Here is an 11,562-nt window from a genome sequence, read left to right as displayed (position 1 = left end):
CATTTTGTGGATACTATCCCCGGGTAAAAGATTTCCAATTTCAATACAGGTTATTAGTACTATCTACACATCTACTATGTTCATTTGAAAGAGAAAAATAGTCCTCCTGTCGTTTATATTTATCTTTTGCACAACTCATCTCTTATTGTCTATACTTCTGTATTATCCGACCTTGTTAAAAATTCATACCTAACATACCCTTGATTGCTTTGGTGTTCGTAACAAATTGACAACACTAATCAGACCAACTCTTTGAAATGAAATAATTTCCGATTATATACAACTTCAGTACATCTCTTAATTTAAGCTGACAAATACTGATTTTTGTTCACATTTCCGTTTTGAAACTGAGCCCCGGAGGAAAATCTAGTTCTTGCATCCTACAAAAAAGTGTAGAACAGACAGAGATCGGAAAGAGGTCGGTCAAACTACTTATCAAGAGGGAAGGAAATTTCAGCAAAGATCTTATCAAATGGTCAGCAGTAGAGTTATTACGTGACTTGGTAGAACCCCATAAGTAAAAAACATTGTACTGCCAATCATTGTCCTCTTGCTTTGTGATTAGATTTTGAAGCCGCCCATTTGAAGTAATTACAATTTGCTTCAGGATTCGATGCAGGCCCCTGCATGAACCAAAATTCAATTCCTGAGCATCAAGAAAAAAAATTAAGAAATTGAATGCTTACTTAAGTTGTAAATGAGAACATCTATGAAATAGTGCCTCGAACTTTATAAATTAAACAGATGACCACTTCTTCATTCCTTCGTAGCTAATAAAGTGGGTTTACTAACATTAGCATGACTATCTGGTTCTCTAAAAGAATAAACACCAGAAAACACAGTGATATTTTAGAACCTTAATAGCCATAAGAACTTAAATGCACGAGGAAAGTCAACAAAAAGCATGATTAATGATGTATCTTATAGCATACCTCAGCACGAGCACAGACGAAGAATTTACGACCCAGATTAGGACCAGATTTTCTGACAATTCGAGAGACACAAGGTTCACTGTGGCCTTTACACAGAGGTATGCTGCTCTGCATGACTTCTTGAATCCTTTGCCATTCAGCTACAGCAACATTTCTCTTTTCCTCTACTGTAGAACATAATGAATCTGCCGGAGCATGATCTTGAAGAGACATATTTATCTTTGAAACCGAGTCTGTTTTTGTGTTCATTTCATCATACCTCATGGAATCTCCTTTAGAGAATTGGTCAGAAGCTGGAGCATCTCCTGTTTTATCAGATGTACCACTGCTGTTTATGCCATCAATAGGAACTGAACTCTTCTGAAAAAACGATCGAAGTGAGAGCTGGGACCCCTGACTTTGTTTTGGTTTCTTTTTGCTTTGTACACGAGAAATTGGTTTATCAGGACTGCTGCTTAAACAAAGCATCTTGCTCCAAGAAGCTTCATTAGGAGAACTTTGGGAGCACTCAACTGATTCTAAAGCATTATCTCTTTGTTTCATATGTGAAGAATCGACCAATCCGTCAAGAGACAAGTCTGGTGCAGCAGCATTATCAGATGATCTTTTCATGCTCACTTTAGTATCTGTGACCAGGGAGGAATTGGACTGTCCATTGCTTTTCAAATGCTCAGCTGTTTGTCTTCTTGCTAGCATTGATACTGCAAAATGATGCACCAAAAACGTGCTTGGTGAGCATTAAGCACTCAACCATCGAGGAGGCATTGAAAATGGAGAACTGATTATAATATAAACACAAATGCACCGCAACACCAGAATAACCAGATAATCACTACAAACAAACAACAAGAAAAATGATCGCACCAAGAGTTTGTTGACACCCTTCAACCTGAGGACAATATCTTGTAGATAACAAGGGGGTATTGTGTTGTGATATAATTGGGATCTCATCGAGGCTCATACAGACAGGAGCATGGTCAGACCCCTTCAATTTTATACCTGCCCCTCCTTTCCACCTGCTGTAATCCTTGCAGCAAAACGAAGGATCCAAATGAACTTTGTCTAATGATGTCTATTTTTATATTTGAAGCAATAGAAAATACAATTATTACAGACTTACCCTGTTGTATTTCCAGATTGCCACCGTTTAAACTGTGTCAATATCTCACACTCCCTGACATGGCAAGTTAAAAAGTCATGACCATCTGTACTGTGCTCATGTAGACATTTCCCAGCACTGAGAATATGGTCAATTCTTGATCCAAAATTAAAAATCTCAGCACCTGAACTTGTCGACCAGCAAGTATATGCTTCTTTCCTACAGACAAACTCAAGGTCAGAAAAACTGTTAAGTGTAAACAATGGTCTATAGATTTACATTAAGAGGTCGTCTGGTTCAAGAGGGGATATGGGGTTGGAATCAGGAATCAGGTTAAGGCGGTATGGTGTTGAGGTATCATTTCTGATATCATATGTTTGGTTAAGTGGTTGAGTGAATATGGCTGATTTAAAATGCTTTTGAGTGATTAATTATAATTAATTTAAAAAAATTGATTACTCAAACCCATGTTTCATACCGGCCTCCCCCTTGGGTATGAAAATCTCATATCTTCTGGGTTTAAGGTATGAATGGGTTTGTAATAAACGAAACCCATAGAACCAGAAAAGCACGAACCAAACGACCCCTAAAAGAGAATCACACATAACACAAGACTTTGACCACGAGGAGATAGTTGTCGATCTCTTCATCTATTATGTCTGTGTGTGTTGTGTGTGTGTGAATATTAGTAAGTAGATACCAAACCTTTCGGGATGTTTTGCTCGAAATACATCAGCAAATGGGCCTCCATTTTCTACAAGCAAAGATCTAAACCATTCTCTAAACCTACACAATAATGTAGCATTGTATAAAAATCATATAGCAAGTTAAGTAGACACTGGAGATAATTTATGGAGATACAAGAATCCATGTTTATCACGTGTTGTCAAAGCACATGCTGAGCTAGCTGCTTACTCATTTTTCTCAAAATCTGGTTTCGCATCACAACGATCTATAGCAGCAGGAGCAATGTTGATATCACCAACGACAATCAGCCTTCTTCCTTGGCGGAGGATTGCATCCCATCTTTTCTACATCAACAGTAAATAATATTAATAAAATCTATATAACCTCCCTCAGGGAAAAATACTACATTCGTCACTCTCTTGTCTTCCACAAACAAAGCTCTGACAATTATAAATGAATAGAGATGATTTAAAAGAAAAGATAGTAAATTGCTCATGTTTGTACAAAACACACACCTATCCATCCTTTTCATATTGCCAGTACTACTACCAAATTAGCCATCTAGACTGCATTCAGTCAATACAGCATGTATATGCTAATCAGCTACCAGTTGCAAATGTCCATCATATATTTAACAACACTAGCATGACTATTCCGTCTTCCCCAATAACCGAAACTGAAACTTCTAAATGAATGAGCTACAACCTTATACTATGGAACTACAAGTGCCTACCTACTATTAAATACGAGAGACCTTAAAGAGAGAAGCTGAAAGTAAGCCCATATGTAGGTTAAATTAAGATATAGGGTCATTAGCTATGTGACAACTAACAAGTGATAACCTTTTTCCAACTTTTGGCCAGTACACCATGTTTAAGACTACAGCTATGGAAAAAAAGATATGTTTTATGCATCATACTAATTAATATATATTTTTTCAAAAAGAAACAATTTAGCAGATTCCTATGAGCGTACCAACAAGTACTTCTTAAAATTGTTTGCAATACTGAAAGTACCTGCAAGATCTTGAAAAAATTATGCTTAAATTGGATTCTTTCAGCATCGTCAGGATCAGCCCGAGGCCCATATATGTTGAATAAAACTGCAAAGTTAAAAAAAAAATGTATTAGAATATAATCCATAAACCATACAATCACAAAATATGTGCCTGAATCCAGCAAGTAGATACTATTAAGATCAATGCAAATAAATAATATCATATAAATAGTGCGGAGTAACAGTTAGCTAGATATTGCAAATTTTCATAGAGTAGCATGACTTCTTTATGTTGCAAATATATCTTGGTATGTTCATTCTATACAAATATCATAGGCGAACGCTTATAATGTTCTAGCCACCATTGATTAAACTTACCAAAATGTCCATGATCAGTGATAATGCAGCGACCTTCACTATCAACTTTAAGAAGTTCATCTTTAGAAAACTCTTCTAGCCCTTCAACAACACGCTCATCTTTCCCATCTCCAAACCCTCGAGAATTCTCAAGCAGACCCGTAAATCCTTCCTCTGCATCAACCGGCAAAGCTACTTCACAGCTTGAAAAAGCACATTTTACTCGGCAAAATGTCGCAACACCTGTCAAAATCAGACCAAACCAAATAAGAAAGCCACCATTTTCCTATTTTTACCTCTCATTCTTAATTATTTTACAGTCAAAACAAAATGCATCAAATAGTACCATTATTTAACGCAATTCACAAATAAGTATCAAACACAAAAACAAAAGTGAATTACCAGAATAACCGATACGGGCTCTGGTGCAAGAAAAGAAAGACTCATATCCATCTGCCCACACCATATCTGCTCTCAAGTCATGTTTTGCTAGTTTTGTCTCCTGCATAAATTCCACTCAAAATCTCACCTTTTCTTAACCAACACAAAAACATTCAACCTTTTTTTGCTAATTCAAGAAAATTAAATTAATATAAACAATATCAATAAATATCATATTATATTTACACCAAAAAATCATCTCGACAAATAAATAATCTCGATAAATGAATAAAAATCTTGGAAAAAATATCAAGAAAGATTGGTGGGACCTGAAGGCAGATGATATCAGCATCAAGAGAAGTGAGCAATTTGAGAAGAGAACCGAACTGTTGAATACGAGGTCTCAACCCATTAACGTTGTAAGTTACTATCTTCATCTCTGTCACTTATACTATTGCATACATGCTCTTAACTGTTGAGTGTTCTGCTGTGTTCGTTTAAACCTGCGGATTCATTGATTCAATAGATTCGGACACATTTTGTTCAACTGGCTGTTGGTTTTCATGTTTGCTTTCCCAAATTGTAATACGGGTCGGGTAATTTGGTCATGCGGGTCAAAAATTTGATGATGATGATGATTTTTTGTTTAGAATAGTGATGATAATTTTATTTGATATATTGAAAATTTTGATTCAGTGTTTTAAAGATGTTTAAAATTTTTTGATTAACTTTCTAAAATATTACCTTCAAAAAAAAAAAACTTTCTAAAATATTTATTTAATTAAATTTCAAATCATCAATATACTTATATAAAGGAGAAACGAGGGGCGTGTACGTGGCGCCTCTCAGATCGCTCCGTTCTATTTTTCTAATTTTCTGAAATTTTTGGATCCTAATAATTTTTGGCTTTAGGGTTTTGGATCAATGATCATCTAAACACAACCTCCTCTCTTTCAATACTACAACCCTACCTCTTTATTGTGATAGTTCTCTTGCTCGATTTGAACTCGGTGGTGCTGTTCTTTTGCAACAATAGAAATTAAAGGTTGTTGCAAGCAAAGAGAGAGTGTAGGTTGTATTTAGATGATTCAAAACCCTAAAACCTATAGGGATATTTATAAGTGCAGAGAGACTTGTGTGCTACTTTTTTCCATAATTAAATAATCTGAAACAGATTCAGATTAAAAAACTTGCAAGCTACTCACATCGCTCCATTATATTTTTCTAATTTTCTGGAATTTTTGGATGAAAAATATCAAAAACTAGAACTACCCTTTTTGGTTTCGGGTATATTAGAAGTAAGTTTCAGAATCTGATTTTGTTTCAGATTATTTATGGAATATAGTAGCTTGAAAGTTTTAATATGATTTTGTTTCAGATTATTTAATTATAGAAAAGAGTAGCACACAAGTCTCTCTGCTCACATTGCTCCGTTCTATTTTTCTAATATTCTGAAATTTTTGGATGAAAAATATCAAAATAGAAATCCCTTTTTTAGTTTCAGGTATATTAGAAGTAAGTTTCAGAATATGATCTTGTTTCAGATTATTTATGGAATATAGTATCTTGAAAGTTTTCATTTGATTTTGTTTCAGATTATTTAATTATAGGAAAGAGTAGCACACAAGTCTCTCTGCAACTATAAATACCCCCGTAGATTGTAGGGTTTTGTATCATCTAAACACAACCTCCTCTATTTCAATTTCAATCTGATGTTGTTTCAAATTATTTAATTATGGGAAAGAGTAGCACACGAGTCATTCTGGCAACTATAAATTAAATATCCCCATAGATTGTAGGATTTTGGATCATCTAAACACAACCTCCTCTCTTTCAATACTACAACTCTACCTCTTTATGGTGATAGTTCTCTTGCTCGATTTGAACTCGGTGGTGCCGTTCTTTTGCAACAATAGAAATTAAAAGTTGTTGCAAGCAAAGGTAGTTATAGACCGCTACGTGAGAGTTGACAAATCCAAACACCGGGAAAAGAATATAGTCTTGAATGATATTGATGAATGATATCAATAAATTAACTATTAGTGATTTATGTTTGTTGGTTATTCTTTTATTATATTTGTTTTGTTCATCGGACATGTTTGTTGTTTTTAATTTTTATATAATTTACTTTGTATACAGGAAAAAATTATTCATGCATAATCTGTTTGCTCCGTTCAAGCAACTTTTAAGTGAAGTTGTTTATACAATATTAAAAAATAAAGATTATTACAAGCAACGGTAGTTATAGACCGATATCCCACGGATTTAGGTTAAATGTTTTTCTGCACAATCAATCCAAAAAAATTGGAGGAAGGGGACGATGTAAGAACATGATTATTTTTTAATAAATAACACAAATAAAATTAAGATCCGTCGTTCATTAAATTGTTAATACGTGTATAAATTTATTTTCATTTTGTTCACCATGAATTATATTCCAATTTTGTAATTTTATATATTAGTATTGGCATTACATCAAGATTTTTATAATATGAAATTTATTTTATCCTACAAATATTAACTTGTAAACATTAATATACATTTTATAGACAACCACAAAATTATTTTATTCTACAAATATTAATATTGCATCATTAATATAATTTTTATAGACCGCCGCAACGCGCGGCTTCTCAACTAGTTATCTAATATACACCAATATATCTTGAATCAATAAGTTAATCAATTAATTTCGATTCTCAATTTGTGTAATCATGAATTTTATACATATTAAATAATTGATCAGGTTTATTTTATTTCTTAAATAATTAAAGATTAAACGTCTGAAAGTATTGTAAGCCAAACATATTCGGTATCATCTCGTTATATTGACCATGTTCCGATAAATTTCATCTCATTTCGATACGATTATTTTAGAGTGAATCGTCCATAAAAAATCAACCACATTTGAAATTAACCTTTGTGAGGCCAAGTGTTTCAAAAATTGTTCATTCAAGTAAAGTGGTTTCTGCAAAGATGGTAATCACATGTTACTGTCCAAGAAACTACATCAAAAGAATGTACTTTCCATGTTTTCCCTTTCTTCTCAGTGGCCTATCTACAAACCATGTCTGAGTACAGAATGGAGGCAAAACCCCAGAAGATTAAGAGTCTCTTGCTAAATTTTCTCTCAAAAAGAACACCACTATCTGTACTGGACCTGGTTGTGTCCGACTTTCGAATGCCTTCTGAGGCAAATGCATGAATTATTCTTCTGCTTCACAAGAACATGGATTGCTTCTATCTGTTGATCTGGAGCTTGCAGTTCTTAAAAGCCTCCGGAACTCATGCAAGCTTATTCTCCCATCTCTGTCGATGTCAGCTTCTCTAAGAATTGGCTGTATTGATCCTTTTAAACCCGCATGCTGCAGATCAATTCTCATTGTGGTTATTCGTTATAAATCATTTTGTTAAAATTCATATCATAGTTATTGTATTAGTTAAAATTGCAACTCAAGTGAGATTGCAGATTCAAACAAGAGAATCTTTCATTCATAAAAACCTCACCATCTTAAGTTCTTCAGTTGTTATATATCCGTCTTTATCAACATCAAATTTTTCAAAAGCAGCCTGTGATAATTGTTGCCACTTTTTGGAGTCGTGTTCCTCCAACTGACGGACATGGAGAGTGGCTGCCACAAACTCGGGAAAATCAATAAGTCCATCGGTGTTACCATCCATCTGCCAAGAGCACCAAATAATCATCAGAAAGATGTAGTGCAGTTCTTGACCACAAGCAGAACTTCAAGGACACTTATTCAGATTTTAAAAAGTAATTAAGTAAATCAACAGAACTTAGTTTTTTCTTTTAAATTGTAGACTCACCGCTTTTAGAATCTCTGAAGCACATGCGTCTTTTACCTTCCAAGGACGATCTTGAGCAAGAGCCTACAATACAAACATAACATCCAAATTAGAACACACCTAAAAGCCAGACATCGAAGTCTGCAAATATTGGAGTTTCTACAAATTTTAACACAAATTAGAACACACCTGTCTCATTTCTTCAAGGCTAATAGTACCATTCTTATCCACATCCATTGCCTGGAATTGATCCCTGAGGTTAGCTAGCTCCTTTTCGTCAAGAGTACTAGCCAACGCCTGGGGCATTATAACATCACCTTTTAATAAATTTTCGAACATATACTATTTGAACATCTATCATACAAGTTTCAAAAGAGGAAAAAGATTTTACCCGCAAGGCAAATTGCTTCATCCGACTGTATGTTACAAATTGTCGCATATTGTGTAAAACAGATATGTCCAGAGGAATCTCTGAGGCATCACCACCTTCTCGAACCCATGGATGTGCTGGCAAAAACATAAGATTTTTAAGACGCTGTCCTAGATAGAGAAGGAAACTGCAGAACATTCCATCATTCCTGACTTGTATCTTTATATAGAGTTCACTGAAGCAAAAGAATTCAAGTAGAGACATACACAGAGCCTGAGCAGCTGTAAGTCGTGCGCGAGGATCCTTCACTAGCAGCTTCTTTACAAAATCTTTAGCACTATTGCTTATTGAGGGCCATGGTTTGCGGTTGAAATCAGGCTTGTTTCGTAAAACCTATATTACAAAATTAAATTAGGCAAATAAATTACTGTTATGCAAAGCACCAGACTCCTAAGAGGCTGCCCAAAGAAGATAAAAGAGTTAAAGCCAAAAAAAGGAGAGAAATTGAAAACACTAGGCTGCCAGAACTTACAAATGGATTGGTCCATGGCGAACAAATAAATGAACAAAGAAAAAAAAATATTAACACTCTGACAGCAAATGGAATGCGACTTACCTCTTTGAATATTCCCTCCTCAGTTTTATCCCAGAAAGGACGTCGCCCACATAGTAAAATGTAGGTAATGACACCAATACTCCATACATCTGATTCAGGGCCTGATTTTCGTTTTAACACTTCCGGAGCAACATAATAGGCACTACCGACGATGTCTTTAAATTTCTTTCCTGCACAGGATAGCAGCAAATTACCCACAAGTAAGTATAGTAGGTTTAACAATCGCCATAATATAGTTCAATAAGAGAGTGCATAGCTAAAAACTCTGAGAAGGGTGACAATTGATGAAGCAGGAATTTTACAGAGTACAATAACATCTATTTCTGCCAAGGCAGAGAAAACAACTAAATTATATACATATTATATATTTAAGTGATAAAGGTCTTCCTTCACTTGTAAAACAGTAAATTACCACATACCTGGTTTTATAAAATCAGACAAACCAAAATCTGTAGCCTTCAAGGGTGAGTCCTCTTTTGATGATTTAAAAAGAAAATTCTGCAAGAAATTTAAGAGAGATAGTTACGAGTAAATAAGGGAAGCAACACAAATTGCACTGCAAATATTGAATTTACTTAAATTGTGCGTACTTCTGGTTTCAGGTCACGGTGCACCATTCCATTTAGATGACACTCAGCTGCAACTTTTAGCATTTGCCGCACTACTTGGGCAGCATCTTTCTCGGAATAACGGCTGTCTTTTCTGCTCAGAGGAATATAGTGGTAAGTTCCTTAACGATATATCTTTTCATATAGAAAGGCATGATGAACAAAGTGCAAACTGCTGAATTCTACATTTATACCGAGAAGATATATTACTCACTTCGACAATATCCTATCCAGCAACTCTCCACCTTCACACAACCTAAGAAGCAAAAAAAGAAAAGAAAAAAGAAGCAAATTATAGTCAAATTATGCAGAACCCATATGGCTGACATGAATCAAAAACTTCAGAAGGGAAACAGCTACCAAATAGAATCCATAACATGCAAAAGGGAAAAAAAAAAAAAAACCTTTTTCATCAACTTTTCTCTGCAATGCATACTATTATTAACAAGTGTATTGTGCAAAACAGTAAATGAATACTAAATGAAGATGTGTTTGGGGGGGGGGGGGGATATAGTAGCAATTTCTTACTCCATGGCTATATAGACATAAGAATCATCTTCAAATGCACTATAGAACTGAACCACATTCTCATGGCCACTTAAAGCCTGCAGAATCTTAACTTCTCGCTTAACATCCTCAACAGCAATAGGTTGGACCATCTGCCATAGAATGAAAGATCATTTTTATATGTGATGGTATGGATGGTATGCAAGACGAAGTTGTTTTTGTGCAGAAAAAGGCCAAATCCATTCCACTAAGATAGAAAAAATATTTCAGACCTAAAGGATAGACTCCGATACAGAATTTATTAGAAGCATTTGAAGGATCAAGGAAAATCACCACAAAAAAAAAAAAGACGGATACACACTGCAAAGGTAAAATATAGTTCAACTTTGAATTGAATTGCATAACCAATAAGACTAATTATTCTGAACTGGAAATACATCAACAAACAATAGCTACAACTTCAAATTGGAGTTGAAATTAGAATGATTATACTGAAACATAATAAGCGTTGCATTAAAAGAAAAGTTTTTCATTTGTGCATGCAGCTCCATAAACAAATTTACACCGAAAAATTACCTTATTCTTGTCAATTCTTTTAACAGCAACACGATCTCCAGTACTAATATCAGTAGCACAATATGTGTACCCAAACTGGCCATGCCCCAACAATTTTCCAATCGTGTATCTCTTCTCAAAATTCCTATTGTACCCGAAATTCGTTCTCTTCCCAATAGGCACCGTCTTCCCTGACAACTTTCTTTTCCTCTTTACCTCCTGCTGCTTCTTTTTCTGCTGATCATTATTTTCAACAGGTGTTTTTGCATTGCCATTATTCTTTTTCACCGCGGCCACTGGGATCACACCTGCTGCATTGCAATTCCCCGTCTTTGAAAGACACACACCCATCTTCTTCTTCTTTTTTTTGCCTTAAAGATGTTGAGAAATTTCAAATGATCATGCAAGAATGATCAGCAAGTTTGAATAAATAATGGTGCACAAAATTTATGAGGAAGGAGGGAAGAAAGGTGGGAGATTTGGAATATGTTTTGTTTTTTTTAAATATGACAAAATTGAAATAAGATTTGTGAATGTGAATGAGAAAAAAGAATAACAGGGCAAGAAGAAGATACAAAGGAGGGAAAGCCCCTCCAACAAGACCTCCCTCCTGTTTCTGATTCAGAAAATTGGGTTGCATGGAATTTTTT

General features: G+C 34.8%; 2 protein-coding genes across 6 annotated transcripts; both read right to left on the bottom strand.

Moving 5' to 3' along the window:
• Positions 1-5,045, bottom strand: LOC108196643 (DNA-(apurinic or apyrimidinic site) endonuclease 2). 5 transcript variants are annotated; one of them, XM_017364028.2, is made up of 10 exons: positions 4,782-5,045; positions 4,474-4,573; positions 4,093-4,314; positions 3,735-3,820; positions 2,947-3,062; positions 2,737-2,817; positions 2,053-2,250; positions 1,797-1,948; positions 933-1,633; positions 1-623 (listed from the first exon to the last, which is right to left on the bottom strand). In XM_017364028.2, exons 1-10 carry the CDS (start codon positions 4,887-4,889, stop codon positions 540-542), a joined length of 1,848 nt encoding a protein of 615 aa, XP_017219517.1. In that variant the 5' UTR covers positions 4,890-5,045; the 3' UTR covers positions 1-539. The 5 variants fall into 5 exon arrangements, with proteins under 5 accessions (XP_017219517.1, XP_017219511.1, XP_017219512.1 ...); XM_017364022.2 differs by having other exon boundaries at positions 1-646; positions 1,797-1,951; positions 4,782-5,004; XM_017364023.2 differs by having other exon boundaries at positions 1-646; positions 4,782-5,004.
• Positions 5,046-7,361: 2,316 nt separating this feature from the next.
• Positions 7,362-11,562, bottom strand: LOC108196645 (calcium-dependent protein kinase 18). The gene is made up of 12 exons (XM_017364029.2): positions 10,934-11,562; positions 10,379-10,509; positions 10,065-10,106; positions 9,833-9,944; positions 9,662-9,740; positions 9,243-9,412; positions 8,893-9,019; positions 8,648-8,763; positions 8,446-8,553; positions 8,278-8,340; positions 7,960-8,133; positions 7,362-7,817 (listed from the first exon to the last, which is right to left on the bottom strand). The coding sequence occupies exons 1-12, from the start codon at positions 11,261-11,263 to the stop codon at positions 7,659-7,661; spliced, it is 1,611 nt and encodes a 536-aa protein (XP_017219518.1). The 5' UTR covers positions 11,264-11,562; the 3' UTR covers positions 7,362-7,658.

This window comes from Daucus carota, chromosome 7, assembly GCF_001625215.2.
Source record: "Daucus carota subsp. sativus chromosome 7, DH1 v3.0, whole genome shotgun sequence".
Lineage (NCBI taxonomy): Eukaryota > Viridiplantae > Streptophyta > Magnoliopsida > Apiales > Apiaceae > Daucus > Daucus carota.
Note: the sequence above shows the minus strand (reverse complement) of the source record. Positions and strands in the feature narration are given on the sequence as shown.